Raw genomic sequence first — 19,401 nt, 5'->3', positions numbered from 1 at the left:
TGTCCTTCAAGAGTTTTTTTAATACATATTCAGTGGGCTAATAAATACTTAGTCACTTGCACTCCTTACTACTAAACTAGTGCTACAAGTGTAAAATTTCATGTGTGAATCTTGGAAGGGTTCTAAGCCTAACAGGGTTAAAGTAGCCATGAAGACAAATATAATGTAGATCAGGACAGGCTCATACCTTGTAATTTGAGGCAGGCAAAAAAAGCAATCTGCAATACATTTGGCTACTAACATATTTCATTGTAACATCTGCTTAATTTGTGTACCGGTCTTGTCATCAATTGGAATATTTCTTGCCTCAATGGCTTATTAGAGAACTGTGCAGACTTTTCATCATGTTACAGAAAATCCTGCCAAAGACATCTTTATTAGCATTTCTATGAACAGTTATTGTGATAGTCTCTCACGTTAAACTTCTTGTTGTGCCTAGCGTTCATTAATCATTAGCTCCTGCATTCATGGCTTTTAGGGCTGATTTTTATTTTGATCAATAATTAGTTTTGTCTGAGTTGTCTGCTATATTGGTGTTAGAACTCTGCCATTCATAGGACAAGGACACGGTGCTAATGCTACATGATCACCTCCAAGGTAGGTGACGAGCACCTGCTTTGCATTGGCTTTATAGCTAAAGTGTAGCCCAACAGTTGCATAACTTTTGAATGCAACTAGACCTTGTGTAATTTCTACTTGTATGCCTGCAATAGCAGCTTTGTGGTACTGTTTGGGGCTAAGAGATAGCTGTGGCTGTCTGCACTACTACTCAAGATTTCAATGTAGTTTTGTATGATACTTGTCAGAGGACTCTTGGCTCACCCTTTTGTGTGTTTTGACTAAAGCTGGGGATGCTTGATGGAGAGATTAAACTTCTACTTCAATTTGTTTCACATAAGAGCAGATTTTATTGGCAAAATATTGAAAAGGAAACTCTCCCAATAAGTAATCTGAAATTCTCTTTGGACTGGGTGCTTTGAAAACACCAGAAGGCATCTGGAAAGCAGAGTATCCCAGTACTGTAGAACATGTCATCAATTCTGAGCACAAGTGAGCCTCAGCTAATTGTTACAGAATAGCAGACTATACCAGAGGTGGAATGTCTCTATCTTCAAGAGCACAGTGCTTCTGTTTAAAAAGCATCAAGTTATTTACGATGTTGCTTTTCCCCAAATCATTTTTTCTGCCTTGACTTGCCCTCTTCAGCGCTGTTTAATAGCACTGGTCCATCTCCTCTTTACTCCTCTCCCGCTCCTTTCTTAAATTAGTGACCTTTCCCTACCTTAATGACTTCAAGGTACCCCTTTGGAATGAATTTAGACATATCTGCTAGGCAAAGCTCAACATTAGCCAGAGTGGTTTTAAGCACTCCTTTCCAAGTTTCTTCCTTCTGCTGAATGTGTAGAGTTTTCTTTTCAGGTTCAAGCATCTGAGAAAATGTTAAGCTAAATTGCACAGGAGCTGTTTGGTTTTAGATACAACATCTCCTTACTTTATCACAAAATCCCCATTAAGGCTCATCTACATGATCAGTTAATGCTCAACAAGCCAGGCTGTAAATCTACAGCATTCTAGTCTGCCACCCACAAAAACCATTTCAAACAGCAGTACATCAGCATGCACCTTGGAACTCTTAGTGCATGGCATGTTAGTATAGTGCTGTAGATTTACACCTTAGCTTGCCCCATACTAACTATCACTATAAAGGAGCCCCTCTCAATACTACTTTGCTTCCCCTACTTGTACTTTAACCTCAAATTAAACAAGGTTTGGGCTCTGCTCACTATGGATCTGTGCCAGTAAATTGTGTTAAAGGGACATAGTAAAATTAACCTTCAGATCAGTGTAATTTACATAAGACCTTGATTATTGGAGTAAAGAGGAGGTTTCACTTTCACATACAGCAACAGCAGAGGGAGATACTTTCAGTATTAAAACCAAACACTGGTAGGAAGATTCAGGGGCAGATATAGTACCTGAAGTTCCTTTTAAACTGATTTTCATGTTGACTGTCTCTACTATTCAAATAGCTGCTACTCTTCCTTCTGCCTCAGTATACTTTCAGCTACAACTTCAACTGAGATGCTGACTACTTCAGTCACCAGGTTCCCCTGCACTTCTGGAAGAATAAGGGGGCTTAAATCATAATACCCACAATTCTAGACAGATTCAGTTAGGTACTTTGTGTCCTACGCTGTATTGCTGTAAGCCTAGCCCCTCGCTAACTGCACAATGGAGAGGCATTCAAGCACAGTGGCTCTTTGCTGTGTCCCCTCTTCCCAGAAGTAACCAAAGAAATTGCTTGTTTCATTCTTTTAATCCTGAAGTGGTGAGTGCTCTAACTGCATTATTTGTATGTATTCCTTTCATGAAGGAAAGATTTTGATCATTGCTCCTGGTGAGTGAGTCCAAATATGAAGTCTTCTGGTAATGACTCTGGAACCATCTGTGCTAACTGGTCATCATAAGAACGGAGAGTCCATAACTTTTCCAACTCATAAATCTCTCGTGTCTCTGGAAGCATTAAATGGATCACTATGCTACCTGTACAAGACAGAAAAAGACACAGCCAAAAATGGACACACATACAGATTAAATTTCAGGTTAGAAGCAAGAGCTGTGACATCTACTGGGAATCTAACTTCCAGTGATACAAACTCATTTCTAGTGTGGTTTGTGTGTATAAACTGAGTATACATAATATGAATGTTATAACATATATAAATTCAATATAAGTTGAACAAAACACCCATTTATTCTACATCCCTTAGAATACACATTCTACCACATTATGTAGGTTTTGAATCTAATGTGGAAATTTGAAGAGATAGGCATCTTGCTCTGAAATGGTGTAAGCATGCTATAATGCTAAATGTGTACTTACAAAATATAGGTGTATTCAAGTTTGTAAAATAGAATAACCTTGGCAATGACGTTTAAGTAAACTTTTTTTTTTCCCTGAGGCTCCCCCAACATGCTATAAAAAACTCCATGGCCCACCTGTGCCACAACAACTAGTTTTCTGCATATAAAAGCCAGGACTGCATTATGGGGCCCCCAGCAAGCTAAGTTGCTCAGGCTTTGACTTCAGTCCCAGGTAGAAGGGCTCAGCCCCATGGAGTGGGACTTCAGCTTTCTGCCCTAGGCCGCAGCGAATCTTAATACGGGCCCTGCTTGGTGGACCCCCTGAAACCTGCTCACAGCCCCCCACCCCCCCATGGGCCCTAGATCCCTGCTTAATAACTACATTCAGATTAACAAATCCCTAGTAAATTATGTAAAAAATCTGTTTACTCTTTAGGCTTTTCAGTTGGCTTGCAGAAGACTGACCTTTTTGTAAAATAGGGAGAGGGACATAAAGCGCTGATCAAATTTAACAGCTGAAAATGAAAGAGACCCACAAGACACTAGCAGCAAGGATGTTTTATGTTCAGCTACCTTATAAGAGTTGTATGGGGAAAAAATGCCTTAAATGAATTTCAAACAAAGTATATGTGCAAAAACTGTACTATGTGACAGTGTGTAGTATTAATTTTATACACTCAGTCAATGAGAAATCATGACTCTGTAGGTAATGTAGAACTCACATTTCTCAGCATAAGTCACTTTTAAAGGCAGATGTCAAAGTTTCTGATCACTGATTTTAGAGCTCAAAATCTCATTGAATTAGTGTTTGTATAGGATGTCTCACTAGTGTACTATTGTCCAGCAATAATACTTGAGAGCCAACTCCAACTAGTCATCTCTGGAGTTGTACTCTAAGGTAACAAAGTTTGTCCAGACTTGGGTCATAATTATCATTTCATTGTTCCCTATTTTGACACACAGCTTTTAAAATGATAGATCTGGTTCCTCTCACTTGAACACATGCACCAGAAAATTGCACATTTATTAGAGGAACAGGGAAATGCATTGCAATTCTTTAAGTATTAAGAATCTATTAGCCAGAATCTTGGCATTAGCTGAATAGTGAGAGTCTGAATGTAGTAGTAAAGTACTGTTAATGTAGGCAACCTACGGCACACGTGCCGATTTTCAGTAGCACTCACACTGGCCGGGTCCTGGCCACCAGTCTGGGTGCTCTGCATTTTAATTTAATTTTAAATGAAGCTTCTTAAACATTTTAAAAACTTTATTTACTTTACATACAACAATAGTTTAGTTATATATTATAGACTTATAGAAAAAGACCTTCTAAAAATGTTAAAATGTATGACTGGCATGCAAAACCTTAAATTAGAGTGAATAAATGAAGACTTGGCACGCCACTTCTGAAAGGTTGCTGACCCCTGATCTAGGCAAAAAAATCCATCAATTGAATAATAGGGTTTATACAATGAAATTAACATTTAGAGAAATCTATAATTATTGAAACATCCTTGCCTATCTCCTTCCACAACTTTCAATCCTCACTCTGAGAATTAAGAATTATTTTTTAGCGACTGCAGAGTTGTTAGTCTACAGTGTTCAATGCCAATGTTCTCCTATGAAACTTAACAGTGGGAGAGGACTCAATGGAATTCAGGCAATAAAATTATACTTGGAGCTATGTATTAGGACTTATCTGCAGCAACTAGATTTTACCAGTGAAATGCTGCCCTCAACACATGGCTCACATGGAACTAGCATCTGTGAAATTTGTAAATATTTACCAAAATCAATGCACATCCAGTCATCTGTGTCTTTCCCTTCAATCTGAATGTGAGGATCATTTTCTTGTTTCAGCTGCTTGTACTGTAAAAGAAGCAGCAAATCAGTGTGAAGACAGATACTTCCAAATGTTCAAGCCTATCAGGCAGCTAAAGCCTGACAAATTGTTTAAGAAATAAACTTTGAATATGTCACTGGTGAAACAGCTACTGGAATCTACCCCCAGTTTTGGTGTCCGTGCTTTCAAAAGGATGTTAAATTTGGAAGAGAGATTAAAAAATAAGGTCTGGAAAACATGACAATCCCTTTCAAGGAGCTTCATCTATTTTGCTTATTGAAAAGAAGTTAAAAAGGTGACTTGATCATAGTCTATAAAGAACTCCTGAACGATTTCTCTTTGCTAGGAGACAAAGAAATAAACAATCCAACGACCAGAAGTTAAAGGTAGAAAAACGTAAACTGGAAATAAGATGCAAATATTAGCAGTGAGCAAAATTACCCATTGGAACAGCTGCCTAAAGAACATAGTAAATTCTCCCTCTGAAGTCTTTAATACTGGATGCCTTTCTAAAAAGTAGGTTGTAGTTCAACCAAAAGTTATGGGGTTCAAGCGAAGAATTCCTTAATGAAATTCTCTGCCCTGTTATGCAGGTGATTAGGCTGGAGGATTACAGTTGTCCTTTCTGGCCTTAATAAGCTCTGAAAACAACTACATGCAAATAGTGCTGAGGAAGTCAGTAGATGGACATGGCTGGTGAGGGAGGGGGGTCTGACTTCAATAGGAAAATATCACAGATGCAGTCCGTTTTGGTAGTGCACAAACACTTAACATGGTAAAGGGCCTCGGCTTACAAAGTTACAAGCTAAAATTGAGGGTAATAATAAGTGGTACAACACATCCCAGTAAAAAAATAAGCCCTTTCCCTTGCTTGACAGCATATACTTCTAATATTATCCTAGTCCGTCTTTAGCTGTTGAAATACTATCTGCATTTTTGCCTAAACTAGAGCAAGGGTCAGCACACACTGCTAAGTGGGTAGCAATGTGTGGAAAGGTTGAGTTGAGGTATTAGGGCTTTTTAAAATGTCTCACTGAAAGATAAGCCAAAGCTGCAGTAGGGCAAGACTAAGTTTTAGGCTCCCAAATGCACCTGCCCTGTGACTTTTTATTTTTTATTTATTTATTTATTTATTTAAGAAAGGTAAATAGTAGTTGTCATCATGCAGTTTACAGGATCTGGGCTCACTAACAAATGCACTGGGAGGTGGGGATGGGAGAAGAAATGGACCTAACTAGCTTCCAAGCTCTCCTAGGTTTGTTAAAACCTGTGGTTTGTCTAGAAGACTCCCACTTTCAGGCATTCTTTTGTGGGTGCTCAAGTAACTGCTCAAATTCCACCTTTTTCAAGTTACCCAGGAAAGGGGAGCCCAAATCTCTTCCGAGGCTCTCCCCTCTCGCAGGGACTTCCTCCTCCTGTAGAGCTTCAGCTCAGTAGTACAGAGCTGGTGCTACAGACAGTAGCCACCAGGGGGAAGAGAAGGCTGCAGCCCAGAGACAAGAAGCCCTTTCCATTAGGCTGGAGAGGAAGGATAGAAAAGGAGGCTCCCCGGACTTTAGGGGAAAAGGCACTTCTGTCCGTAGGGGGACATGGAAACAGCAGGACTGACTGCTATAATACTGACCATGCAAATGAGGTAATGCAGGGTAAGTATTCAATTTAGTATGTTAAATCACATCAATATGAATACCTGCTTGCAGTGATGAATGGTGTATGGCACAGAACACAGGTGGCCCTAGGTTGGGGCTTAACAAAACAGAGTTCAGCTCTACTCTTCCAGTCCTACTTCTCACTGTTAAAACTCACCATTTTGGAAGAAGAAAAACAGAAGACAGCCAGGAGTGAGTGAGTAGGATGATTGGGGAGCGGAGATTCAGAGGGGAAAAAAGGAGAGGTAAAAGTGGGGGGAGGGGTTAGAAAGAACCCAAATGCTTAAGTGATCAATGTCAGACTGAGGAACCCACCCTCAGGAAGTTTAGACTTGAAATTAGATGAAGGTTTCTAATCATCAAAGGAGTGAAGTTCTGGAACAGCCTTCCAAGGGGAGCAGTGGGGGCAAAAGACATATCTGGCTTCAAGACTAAGCTTGATAAGTTGATAAGATGGAGAGGATAGTATGATGCGGGGCAGGCAACCTGCCGCACGTGAGCTGATTTTCAGTGGCACTCACATGGTCCGGGGGCCTCTTGCATTTTAATTTAATTTTAAATGAAGCTTCTTAAACATTTTAAAAACCTTATTTACTTTACATACAACAATAATTTGGTTAGATATTATAGACTTACAGACAGACACTTTCTAAAAACATTAAACGTATTACTGGCACACAAAACCTTAAATTACAGTGAATAAATGAAGACTTGGCACACCACTTCTGAAAGGTTGCTAACCCCTGAGATAGTTAATTTTGGCAATTAATTGATCTTTGACTATTAGTGGTAAATATGCCCAATGGCCTGTGATGGGACACTAGAGAGGGTGGGATCTGAGTTACTACAGAGAATTCTTTCCTGGGTGTCTGGCTGGTGAGTCTTGCCCACAAGCTCAGGGTTTAGCTGATCACCATATTTGGGGTCAGGAAGGAATTTTCCTCCAGGGCAGATTGACAAAGGCCCTGGGGGGGGTTTCGGCTTTTTCTGCAGCGTGGGGCACGGATCACTTGCTAGAGGATTCTCTGCACCTTGAAGTCCTTAAACCATGATTTGAGGACTTCAATAGCTCAGACATAGGTTAGGGGTATATTACAGGAGTGGGTGGGAGAGATTCTGTGGCCTGCGGTGTGCAGGAGATCAGACTAGACCATCATAATGATCCCTTCTGACCTTTAAAGTCTATGACTCCATGACCCTACGGCCAAGGAAAATACAGGAAATAAGAAGGAAAACTGTGGTTCACCTTTTGGATGTTTGCGGCTGGCAGAATCAGCAACAAGGGCAAGTACAATACAAAGCTAGTGTCAACAGCTACCACTGGTGAAGCGTATAAGTTACACATCCTCTGTGCTGCATGAGTAAGAGCAAACCGGCCTATTACAAGACATGAAACCTGCTCCAGCTGCTGTAAATCTTTTGGGCAGACCTGTAATGCTATAAGCCTCTTCAACCCCATCTTTGTTTTCAATACAAAAATCCAGCCAGAATAAAAGCTCCCAGGATTCAGATGTGATGAGCAGATGGACTATTTCCTTTCTAGATTTTGCACAGATTAATAGGTATAATTCCAACTAAAAGAGGACTGCTGCTCTCCCTTTCCCTCTAGACAGGCACAAAGCTAACTCCCATGAGCAAACCTTGGAATGTGTAATTTTATAGCAATTGCCATTTAAAGGGAGCTAACTGTATCCTATGAATCATGCAAGCTTCATAGGTAATATGCACTTAATTTAAGATGATCTAAAATAGCAGTACTCAAACTGTGGTCCACAGAATTGAATATTTTTGAGAACCAGGCACTAGGGGAAGGATTTGGGTGTTACGAGATGGGAAATCTGTAAGATCCAAAAGCAGTTTGCAGAATCCCTGTTCCAAAGTCAATAACCATTATTTCACTATCCAAGCGCTTTTAGATCTTCTCACAGAGAGACAGAAGAGTTCTGTTTTATGGAAGAGGCCAGAACACTTGCCCCACTCTTATGAAAAATCAAATCAGAGAGTTAGGGCCAGGTCATTATAGCTCTGTGCAGGTTTTTACACCAGGTACAAGACAAGAAAATGAGTCTACACATCTAGGTTTCCAACACATCGTAGTATTAGGATGTGTGAGAGTCACCTCCCCCTCAAAACTGGAAGGTAGTTTGACCTCCTAAATCTCAGATCCCATGAGATCCATCCTTTACCATGCTGCCATGGGCTCTTAAAAGTGCCCTGAGCACAACCCTGCTCCAAAGAAGATGGGGCTGCCACTCAGCACAATGGGAAAGCAAAGAAGAAGATTCTTAGTCAGCAACCACCACAAAGTTAGGGGTGGGTATGATGCAGAGTATAATGCCACAATCCCAGCCCCAATACTTCCAGTGGATGGCTCTAGGGTCAAGGAAGTAAAGGCAATTCCATGAAGCTGTTGCTCTCCTTCTCCCCACAGCAGAGCGGGATTCTGTTTATTTGTATCAGAGGGGTAGCCGTGTTAGTCTGAATCTGTAAAAAGCAACAGAGGGTCCTGTGGCACCTTTAAGACTAACAGAAGTATTGGGAGCATAAGCTTTCGGGGGTAAGAACCTCACTTCTTCAGATGTACACTCCAGTGTTTAAGGCCATGCCTTCCTTTGAAGAAATATGGTATTTAAGTAATAAAGCCAATTTTGCTTAGATCGCTCAGCTGCATTTTAAACTTTGAACATTCTAGGATGTCACATATAACCAGAACAATTATCACTCCACCACCAGTTACCATCTTCTGTGTGTGGGGGCCCCAAATTCTCATTCCACAAAACTCTGCACTGCAATCGTCCTCCTTCCTCGTATAGAGAGGTCTCCATTCACAGTCTACGCTTTACATTTTATTTCCTTACCTAAGAAAGCAAATTAGGTTCAGCATCTCCTATTTGTACAAAGGGTAATACTGCATAAGAACAACGAACCTCACTTTGTCTGGTTGCTACTTTAGCAGATAAAATTTATATATTTTGCTATGTTTAATTCTCACTTTTGCAAATATATCACAACATACATTTCCAATTAAAACTATTCAGAATCTAAAGCAAGTGAAGAGTGGAAATAATTGTCCTACCATTTTCAGCATGTAGTGCGCCATAGCATAGAGGTGTCTTGAAGAAGATCCGCTCACAATTATAAAATAATCACTGTATCTCATTTCTGGAGGCACCTGGATAACACAAATGTTGCTAGCATTTTCTTGCCTCAGTAGAGAGATGATAAGATCAATATTGAACTTGGAAAGAGCATGATCTGAAACGAAGAACAAGACTTCAAATTGTGATTTCCCTTTTAAAACAAATTACAAAAATTGTCTACTTAAACTCACTGAAAAACAATGAAGAGTGAGGGTGAACTAAATTATAATCTATGGTAGCCAGCCATTCTGGAATTTGAGATGATGCTAAAAACAAGGATTGAAATGTGAACTCGAGTTGCTAGAATAATGATACTGAGAAAAACCAAACTCTTGGAAGTTAAAAACAGGGAACTAAACTGATGCTTATGGTTAATAATACTCTGTTACTAGACATCAGTTATTTATATAGTATCCACAGTGTGCTAGACACTTCTCTGACAGCTACAGTAGAACCTAAGAGTTATGAACACCAGAGTTACGCATGAATTGGTAAACCACACATCTCATTTGGAACCGGAAGTACGCAATCAGGCAGCAGCAGAGACCCAAAAAAAAAAAAAAAAGGCAAATACTGTACAGTACTGTGTTAAAAGTAAACTACTAAAAAAAAAGGGGAAGTTTTTTAAAAAGATCTGACATGGTAAGGAAACTGTTTCTGGGCTTGTTTCATTTAAATTAAGATGGTTAAAAGCAGCATTTTTCTTCCACATACTACATTCACTATGCGGGGGGTGTTGTGATAATAATGTATTAAATCTGTATTAAGTCAATGTTCAGTTGTGAACTTTTGAAAGAACAACCATAATGTTTTGTTCAGAGTCAGGAACATTTCAGAGTTACGAACCACCTCCATTCCCAAGGTGTTTGTAACTCTGAGGTTCTACTGTAGACAGGAAGCATTAAGATACAGTGTTTCTTTAGATGACTTGTAAGACTTAACAAGAGATAACTAAGTCACTATTTGTAATTATTGTATATAATATTTCAAAACAATGCTTAAGTTCTAAAATGCCTGTGATAAGGAGACATCAGGCACAATGGTAACAAGTGCATTATCAAATCCTAAGTAGGATAAACAAACATATAAAAATTGACCTAGCATAACACACACAGTGTGGAAACAAGTCATCTTATAAATAGGGCCCTACCAAATTCACAGCTGTGAAAAACATGCCACAGAGCGTGAAATCTGATCTCCCTGATGAAATCTGGCTAGTGTAAGGGAGACCAGATTGCACAGAGCTGGGCAGCTGAAGAATGGTGGCCGGTAGCTGGAAGCCCAGCTCTGAAGGTGGCGCGAAAGTGAGCATGGCATGGTATGAAGGCTGGGGTTTGTCACTGTTTGGGATGACATTGCTGGCCTTACAGGTGAGCTACCGCCCAGGGCCCCATGATCAGGGGGGTGCCATGGTCAGTCCCCCCCCACACACACAGCGAGCCCAAGACCCCTTTAACTCCCAAGCACTGGGCCTGGATCTGGGGAGGGGCAGGGCTGCGGGTGTCTCTGCCAAGGGCTCATACGGTGTGCTGGGCTTCAGCTGCTAGTCCCGGACAAGCTGGGGAGGGACAGGACTTCCTCTCCCCTGCACAGGCACCTCCCAGGGCCAGGTCAGACCCACCTCTGGGATCCTCACCTGGCTGCAGGAAATTCCACGGCTGCTAGCCAGCTGCCCAGCTCTGAAGGCAGCAGTGCAGAAGTAAGGGTAGCAATACCATGACCCCCCTACAGCAGCCTTGTGACACATACACACACACACACACACACAAAACCCTCTTTTGGGTCAGGACCCCCACACTTACAACACTGAAATTTCAGATTTGAAACCGTTAAATTTACAATTTTAAAAATGCTATGACTGTGAAATTAACCAAAATGGACCATGAATTTGGTAGGGCCCTACTTATAAAGTTCCCATTCTTACCGTCATACCCTGATCTCACCTTTATCTCATCATTTCTAACAGACCATAGAGCCTTTTCTACAGACCCACTCTGACCAATTTAACAAAATCCATTCAGAAACTGACATAGATCAGCACAACCACCTTGCATGTACAGTTTTAACTAATTTGTTTCTAAATAGATTTATTCAAATGGGTATCATTTATATGTGTAGCTAAGACCTAACTACGTAGGGCAAGGTCTGTTTCTATTTGTCACAAAGGTGCAATGCCCCTTCCCCTACCTGGAACTGTAAAATTAACAGAGCATTGCTGAGTTCATATTCACCACCTATCAGCCTCAATACAGAGAAAAGGCCAAATAGGAAGGCAATAACCAGATGTATATAGCATGAAACTGATCAGAGGCCTGTAAAACAAACACATGAGCCCCTCCATGCACAGGATTACAATGACTGCTACAGATAGGTCTACTCTAGAAGAGGTTTGCTGATATAGCTATACCAGCAAGCTCTCCTAGTGCAGACACCACTTATTCTCTAAGGGAAATAAACTATAATGGAAAGAGTACTTTTATATCAGTATAAATAAGTATACCCTATGGTTTTTGCAACTATGGAAATGTGAGTGTGTCTGGTTCACATTGCCCTCCTCCCACTGATATTATACCAACAATAGTTTCTAGGGGAGACCTGGCTTACATATGTGGCAAAAGAGTTTATCTTCTTCAGCAGAGATGTGTGAAACAACTTGGTATAGTATACATACCTGTACCTCTATCAAAAGCTATATTTCACTTAAACACTTCACTAGAATACTTCACTGATGTTTTGATCCCTTTTGATCCTCCCCCTTTTCTGCAAGCCTAAAGCCTCTGTCCTCAGCAGGAATTAGAATGTACATACAAAACATTAAATACAAATCATCTTCAAAGATTTGGATTCCACAGCTGAAGAGGACCCTGAAATCCAATAGTTTTACTGTCATCTTTGACTGTAGGAGACAGTTTATTTTTCTTCCTTTTTTCCTGTGTTCTATTTTAACCCTGTTCCACTGGCTTGCCTGGGTGGGGATGGTTTTGTGTCACAAAGCCAAGACACACAGGTCAGAGGAGAGGAACCTTTAATTTATATAGCATGTTCATGCCCAAACTTGCAGAATCTACAGTAACAATATTTTATCTACAGCTGAATTGGAGATTCATGCTAATCCTCTTTTACTTTTTATTTACAAAAACACTAATTTTGAACAGGTATTGAATTCCTAGCAGTGAAACAATGTGCTTTATTGGAAGAAGGATCTTAGTGGTGTGAAATGACAGACCTTAGTAGTATGACTGATCCCACTGAAGATTCTTAGGATCAGAATTAGCTTTTAAACTAGAGTCATGCATATAGATCACATGTGGAGTCAAACAAGACCACCAGCGCTCTGTGTGTTTAGACACCTCTCAAGATTTACTCTCTGGGAAAGGAGGAAGGGAGACAGAACCCCCCACTGTCATGGCCATGAGGCGGGGGGACGGAGGGGTTGAACTGTTTTAAAGACAGTGTTTACTGAAATGACAGAATATTTTGCTCCCTCTTCCATAGAGGGATTAGAACAGTTTGCATTTACACCCAAGAAGCGCCCCAGCCAGTTTACTCCAAATGGGTCTTAGAACATGGGGAGATGATACTGTCTGCAAGTCTGGGGACTTGTTCTGTCTGAGCTGATATGGACATGGACTAGCTGGTCTACAGTACACCAGCCATCTTCTAACATGTCCCAGAATGCACTGTTTCTGCAAGCTGTGGGGCAGGTGCCCAGAAGCCACTGCACAGACACAGGTTTGGTCTCCCCCACGCCAGGCATTGCCTAGTGGGATAGGAGCGCGGGGAGGGAGGGGGCGGCTCAGCCCGGGGAGGGAATGGGGACGGTGTGCAGGGGGACGGGCAGTGTCTAAGGCGGAGGCGGCACTTGCGCCCCCGCCCCACAGCCCGGCACACGCCGTACCTGGGGCCCTGCGCTCCTGCTCGGCTCCTCCGCCCGCCCGCAGCTCCGCGCTGGGCCCGCCGCCGAGGGCCCGCCCCGCCAGCCCTGCCCAGCAGGGAGCGCAGCGCACAGCGGCCCCCGGGGCCGGCCCTGCAGGGCGCAGCCGCAGCCCCCTCACCGCCGGCAGCACCAGCCCCCGCAGCCAGCGGCTGCCCCGCCACATGTCGTCGGGACACGGAACGGAACTCTGGCCGCGCCAGCGTTCTGAGACCTCCCACTACCCCGCCCTCATGGCGATCCCCGCCCTGATTGGCTGTCGTAAGTACCGCCTCCGACACTGACTGGCCGCGCGCCGCCTTCCGGCCGGAGGAATGACGCAGGCGCAGTGACAGCCTGGAGCTGGGCGGGGGGGAGATGGGATGGTCCCGCCCCCATTGGGGCGGCCCCAGGGGCTCGGGCACCGACTCGGGTTACCGCCTTTGACCTGCAAAAAGCCGGACGCCCCTCCCCCGGGCCAGCCACAGGCAGCGCTGCACCCCGCTTCAGCAGCCACGTCCAGCGTGTGGAGCGCGCGCGCGCGCAGATCCCGTCCCTCCGCTCCCCGGGGCTCCAACCCGCCCTCGCGCGCGCCCGGCGCCTGCCGGGGTCTTTTCTGAGCAGGTTTGATCGGTTAGCGCTAAACTGGGGCCACCGCAGCTGGACACAGAAACTTTGAACATTCGCTCTCCGTCCGAGGCTGCTGTGATGATAATGCAAATCTTACACCCATGTTAAAAAAACAACCCGGACGGACTACATTGTTTTTCTGGCAACTGGCAAAAGATATAAACAAAAACCTGGCCAGGCCAGTCAGATACCGGCTAGATGGTAACCCTAGCACCCCTGCCCATTGCTTCTAACCCCGGCCCTGGGCACCAGGGAGGAACCGCAGCAAAGAGCCCCAGGGGCTGTCGGTGCATCAGTGCGCTAGGCCAGGAGGGATCCTGCTGCTGACCCCTGGGGCATTGCGGGGCCCTTTGCAGGGGTCCCATGTGTGCCTCCCCAGCAGTGGCAGGAGGATGCTGAGGAACAGTGCCGGCGCTGCCAGGTGTAGGGTGAGTCTCACAACCAGGGGTGTTTTCCTGACCGCCCCAGCTCCTGGAGTCACGTTATTCGTGAGCCATGCAGCTTGCTGAGCAATAGAAGTACGTTCATAGCCCTGAGGATCGCAGCAGTGTTTAATTTGTGCCAGGGCTGAATCCCGGCATCTCTGGGCTTGGCATGTCATAGTCCCGGCACCTCTGGGCTTGCAGCATCAGTTATGAAAGTAAAAAAATTGACCCCAGCACCTAATCACTTGAGCCCTGGCCCCTCTTTCATGACACATTAAGCACTACACCCAAGTGCCCCCAAATGGGTTGAAAAAATAAACAGAGCAGAGAGAAACTACATGTCCCCGACCTCCAGCTTTACTCTTCTTTAAAAATATCTCAGGCTTTATAAACCAATCTCAGGCTTTTTTGGGGTGGGGGGGGAGAGAAACCAACTCATGATTTTTGAACACTTGGGGTTGGTAATAAACTCCCCCCCCCCAGTTCCCATATTTGCCCTCTGACTCAGTCCCCTGCTGTTAGCATCTCTCTCTCTCTCTTTCCCATTGTTCTTGGGCTGTGGAGGAGCAGCCACACTAACAGCTGCAGAAGAAACCAGGCTGGTCAGTTTCCCTTCAGGATGGGTCTAGAAAGGAAAATGTGAACTGACAATCAGTGACATGTTCCCAGTATTTTATCAGAAATATTACCTTTAACCTGTGATAATCTCAGTTTCCCAGGAGTGCTGCAAGATGAAGAGATGGAGGGGGAGGGTCTGTAGAATCTAGTCATTTGTTCCCCATTTTTTTAAACTAAAATCTTTTTTGTGGCCAGTGAGAAAGCAAGCAAAAAACACTTGCCAAACAGATTTATGTAAAGGATCTGTTGTCCGCAATGTTTATACTTTGTTCCTGAAAAACAGCCAGAGCATATAGATAGTTTAGCACTATTGCTCACCTTGTGTGGTTTGAAATGGGTGGTTGCTCCTGTGTGGAACATCCCATGGCACATATTTTGTGGAGCTGGTCAGAAAAATTGAAAAATATATGTCAAAGTTGTTTCCATTTAGTAGTGTTCTAAGTGGAACCGTTTTCTGGGTTGTTTTTTTTTTAATTATTGGTAAACATTTCTCAATTTTTTTAAATTGAAAATACTGCAAAAATTTATTTGCAAACAACAACAAAATCTCAAAAAAACCCTCATTTTTCTTTAAATTTTTATTTTCATAAAAGGCCCCATTTCAACTTAAAGCCTTTGAAAATTTCAGCCAGCAATAATATTTTGATAACACCTGCTCTTTGGCAAACTCTGATCTATTCAAATAGGTAAACAAATTATTATGAACTAGGAGTAAAGCATCAATGGTAGTGGAAAGGGTTGCATAATAGTGCATAACAGAACAAGACGCAATGGTCTCAAGTTGCAGTGGGGGAGGTCTAGGTTGGATATTAGGAAACACTATTTCACTAGGAAGTGGTGAAGCACTGGAATGGGTTACCTAGGCAGGTGGTAGAATCGCCATCCTTAGAGGTTTTTAAGGCCCGGTTTGCCAAAGCCTGGCTGGGATGATTTAGTTGGTGTTGGTCCTGCTTTGAGCAGGGGATGGGACTAGATGACCTCCTGAGGTTTCTTTCAACCCTAATATTCTATGATTCTATGATAGTTAACAAAATGTTGAATTTTGCTTAATGTTGGAAGGCCCAGTCTTGTAATTCTTGTTCATATATGTCATCCTTACTCATGCAAGTAAGTCTTCTCAACGTTAATGGAAATACTTGCATGACGACTAAATGTGTAAGGGTTTGTGGGATCAGGTAAAGCTGTCACTTTAAAGAAAAACAACATAATAGTTTGAGAACTCAGTTTTTCTTCTCTTTTGCTTTCATTGCTATACATTTTGAAAATAATGATGCTCTTGGAGGAAACTAGAGCTCTTTACAAATTGATATATAAACTCTATGCAAGTATCATTTCATCCACCACTGAACTGCAACTAACTCTGGGGTGAAACGCAGCAACTATTTAAAAGTACACAGCAACACTACACTATGGTGTAGATTAGGAAGAAAAAGAATACATTTTCCAAGAGAACTAATAGGGTAGATTTACATAGACAGAATGAAATGATCAGAGTTGCAATTTGACCAATACATCAGAATTAACAGCTTTACTATTATGAAGTGTGTGTTGCACTCTTTATGATCAACACTGATCACCATAGTGTACGTAGCCTGATTGCAAATCTTGGGGACAGATTAAATAATGGAAACCTCCCAGCTGTTGCAATGTACACTCTGATCTGCAAACTAATTAATGGCTTGGCCTAACCCAGTTTATTTCTAAGGTGCCACAAGTACTCCTGTTCTTTTTCCAGTTTAGCTTGTGATTTCTGTTAGGATACTGTACATCTAACATGTGCTATGCATAACTATGGCACTAAATAAATAATAATAGTATCAGACTACAAGGCAATTAGGTTGCACAGTATAAAACTAAAAAGCAAACATTTACATGTGGTGGTTGGTTACTCATAGACTTTAAGGTCAGATGGGACCATCATGATCATTTAGTCTGACCTGCATGTTGCAGGCCACAGAACCTCACCCATCCATTCCTGTAACAGACCCATACCCTCTGGCTGAGTTACTGAAGTCCTCAAAGCATAATTTAAAGACTTCAAGTTACAGAGAATTCACCATGTACACTAATTTAAACCTGTAAGTGACCAGTGTAGGCTGGAATCACGGCAAATCTCCTGTGTAGCCAAAGCTCAATACCACCCTGCTGAGCAAATCAGGCCAAAGCACCAGGGGCGGCTCTATGTTTTTTGCCGTCCCAAGCACGACAGTCAGGCGGCCTTTGGCGGCATGCCTGCGGGCAGTCCGCGGTCACACAGATTCGGCAGCGTTTCTGCAGGTGATCTGCCGGTCCTGCAGCTTCGGCATACCCGCCACCGAATTGCCGCCAAAACCACGGGACCGGCGGACCTCCCACAGGCATGCCCCCAAAGGCCACCTGACTGCCACCCTCACAGCGACTGGCAGGCCGCCGCCCCCGCAGTTTGCCGCCTCCCACATTTTGCCGCCTCAGACACGCGCTTGCTGCGCTGGTGCCTGGAGCCGCCCCTGCAAAGCATCTACTTTCACTGCTTCCTCCAGCCTACTTTGGAATAGCCACTTTAGCTGCATTATAACACTGATTTAGTAATATATTGTGGTGTTAACGTACACAGTACCAAATATATCAGGCTCTGGAAATTATTTTGGACTGAAAAAATTGTATTAATGTGTTTTCGCTGAAAAAAGGAAAGGATCAGGAATTGGAATACTAAAACAAAGGAAAGAAAAGTCTTGTGCAAACTATAATCATGTACTCAAACTTTTTGTACTTCGCTTTCAAACAATCCAGCCTCATGTGGGAAGCCACAGTTGGTACAAAAACAGTTTTTGTTATTTCTTTGTGCATAATGTGAATGTGTTTATGCACTTTATGAATAATAGGTGCCTACAAAATGCATAATTTATAGCCATATAATGCACAGGCAATGCTAATTAATATGCTTAGCATAATACAGAATAGTCTTGCTAAGGCAGGCTGAAATCAAGTGTTAAAAAAAAACAAATGTCAGCAGTTTATGACAACAGAAAGTATAGCAGAGTCCAGCTAATGCTGAGCTCCCACCTCACATATTTACTGAAACAGAACTGGATCAAATGCCACCAATTATAGAGGAGAGAAAGAAAATTAGCCCTACAGTTATGAGACTTGTTCATAAGGCAGCATATGTCACTGGGCTGAAGTGAGTGAAAAGATACTTAGAAGAAACTAACTCTGAGATAAAAGATGTCGTGAGACTGGAAATAATTCCAAGCCAGCTCTTCTTTTGAAGGAAACTCCTCCCCCGCTCCCAACCCAAAGCTAGCATCATGAAGTATTGACATCTCATTGTGTGTCTGTGCTAAAGAAATTGTTTGGTTCAAACATATCTTGAAGCTGCTGCAGACTCAAGCATGAGCTAGTGTCTAGAAACATCTGCTTTTGTTCTGCACGCCACCTGCCTGCATACAATTCCCCCCTCCTCTAAGAAGTTAAAGGTTAGAGGGCGCTTCTAAGTTCACTCATCAAGTTATTCCCTGTTGCGGCTTCAGAGTCTTTATCTGACAGTTCATGTGCATACATTAGCATATAATATTAGGGAATACCAGTTCCATGGTAATGGAAGATTAACATTACAGCCCAAGCTGGAGTCACAGCACTCCCATAGTGGAAGGTTGGATGAGCAAATCTGTTTTAACCCCTAGTTTTCATTCCATTATAACTGTCTGAGGGAAAGCCTGAAAGGGGTGAATTTTCTTATGCTTAGCCACTGCCTACATGTGACCTTTTTTGTATGAAAAACATTAAATCTGATGAGGCATTTTTTTTAGTTATGCTGCTGTGAAAAATATGTGCTTCTGTTTTCTAAAAAGCTTGTTAATAATAATGCACTCCTGTAACTCAAAGCCAGCTTGCTCAGCAACATGTCATACAACTTATTCTTGCTGGCATGTTTGAAATGATCTTGTTTCCAAATAAGAGATTTATTCATGTCTGAATTCCCTCTCCTTTTGAGGTAGAGATATTTGCTAATGGTGACTCTCCTAAGGCGTGCATGAGAACTGTACATCTCCTAGCATTTGTGTGTTTTAGTCTTCATCACATGCTGTTTCTTTTAAAGGTGCTGAGTTCCATGATTATTCTGGATCTCTTCTGGAAGTGGGTTCCACAGTCATGGGCCAGTTGCTGAGAAAGCTCGCCTCACTCCTAAGATTGCTAGCACCTTTGTTCTAGTTAAGGTTGAAAGGAAAAAGTGCAGCAGGAGGCTTAGATTCCCACCACCAAACAAGCAATGGGATGGCACCTGTTACTTTTGATTCACTTTACATTTACAGTGTAACTGCAGGTTCCTTTGGGTCAT

At 42.7% G+C, this 19,401-nt stretch overlaps 1 protein-coding gene across 1 annotated transcript; it reads right to left on the bottom strand.

The window, feature by feature from the left end:
- On the bottom strand, positions 1 to 13,612 carry MALSU1 (mitochondrial assembly of ribosomal large subunit 1). Its single transcript, XM_034760625.1, has 4 exons — positions 13,396 to 13,612; positions 9,434 to 9,612; positions 4,653 to 4,734; positions 1 to 2,544 (listed from the first exon to the last, which is right to left on the bottom strand). The coding sequence occupies exons 1-4, from the start codon at positions 13,595 to 13,597 to the stop codon at positions 2,387 to 2,389; spliced, it is 621 nt and encodes a 206-aa protein (XP_034616516.1). The 5' UTR covers positions 13,598 to 13,612; the 3' UTR covers positions 1 to 2,386.
- Between the last annotated feature and the right edge of the window lie 5,789 nt (positions 13,613 to 19,401).

This window comes from Trachemys scripta, chromosome 2, assembly GCF_013100865.1.
Source record: "Trachemys scripta elegans isolate TJP31775 chromosome 2, CAS_Tse_1.0, whole genome shotgun sequence".
NCBI classification, from domain to species: Eukaryota; Metazoa; Chordata; order Testudines; family Emydidae; genus Trachemys; species Trachemys scripta.
This window is presented reverse-complemented; position numbering and strand designations above follow the sequence as displayed.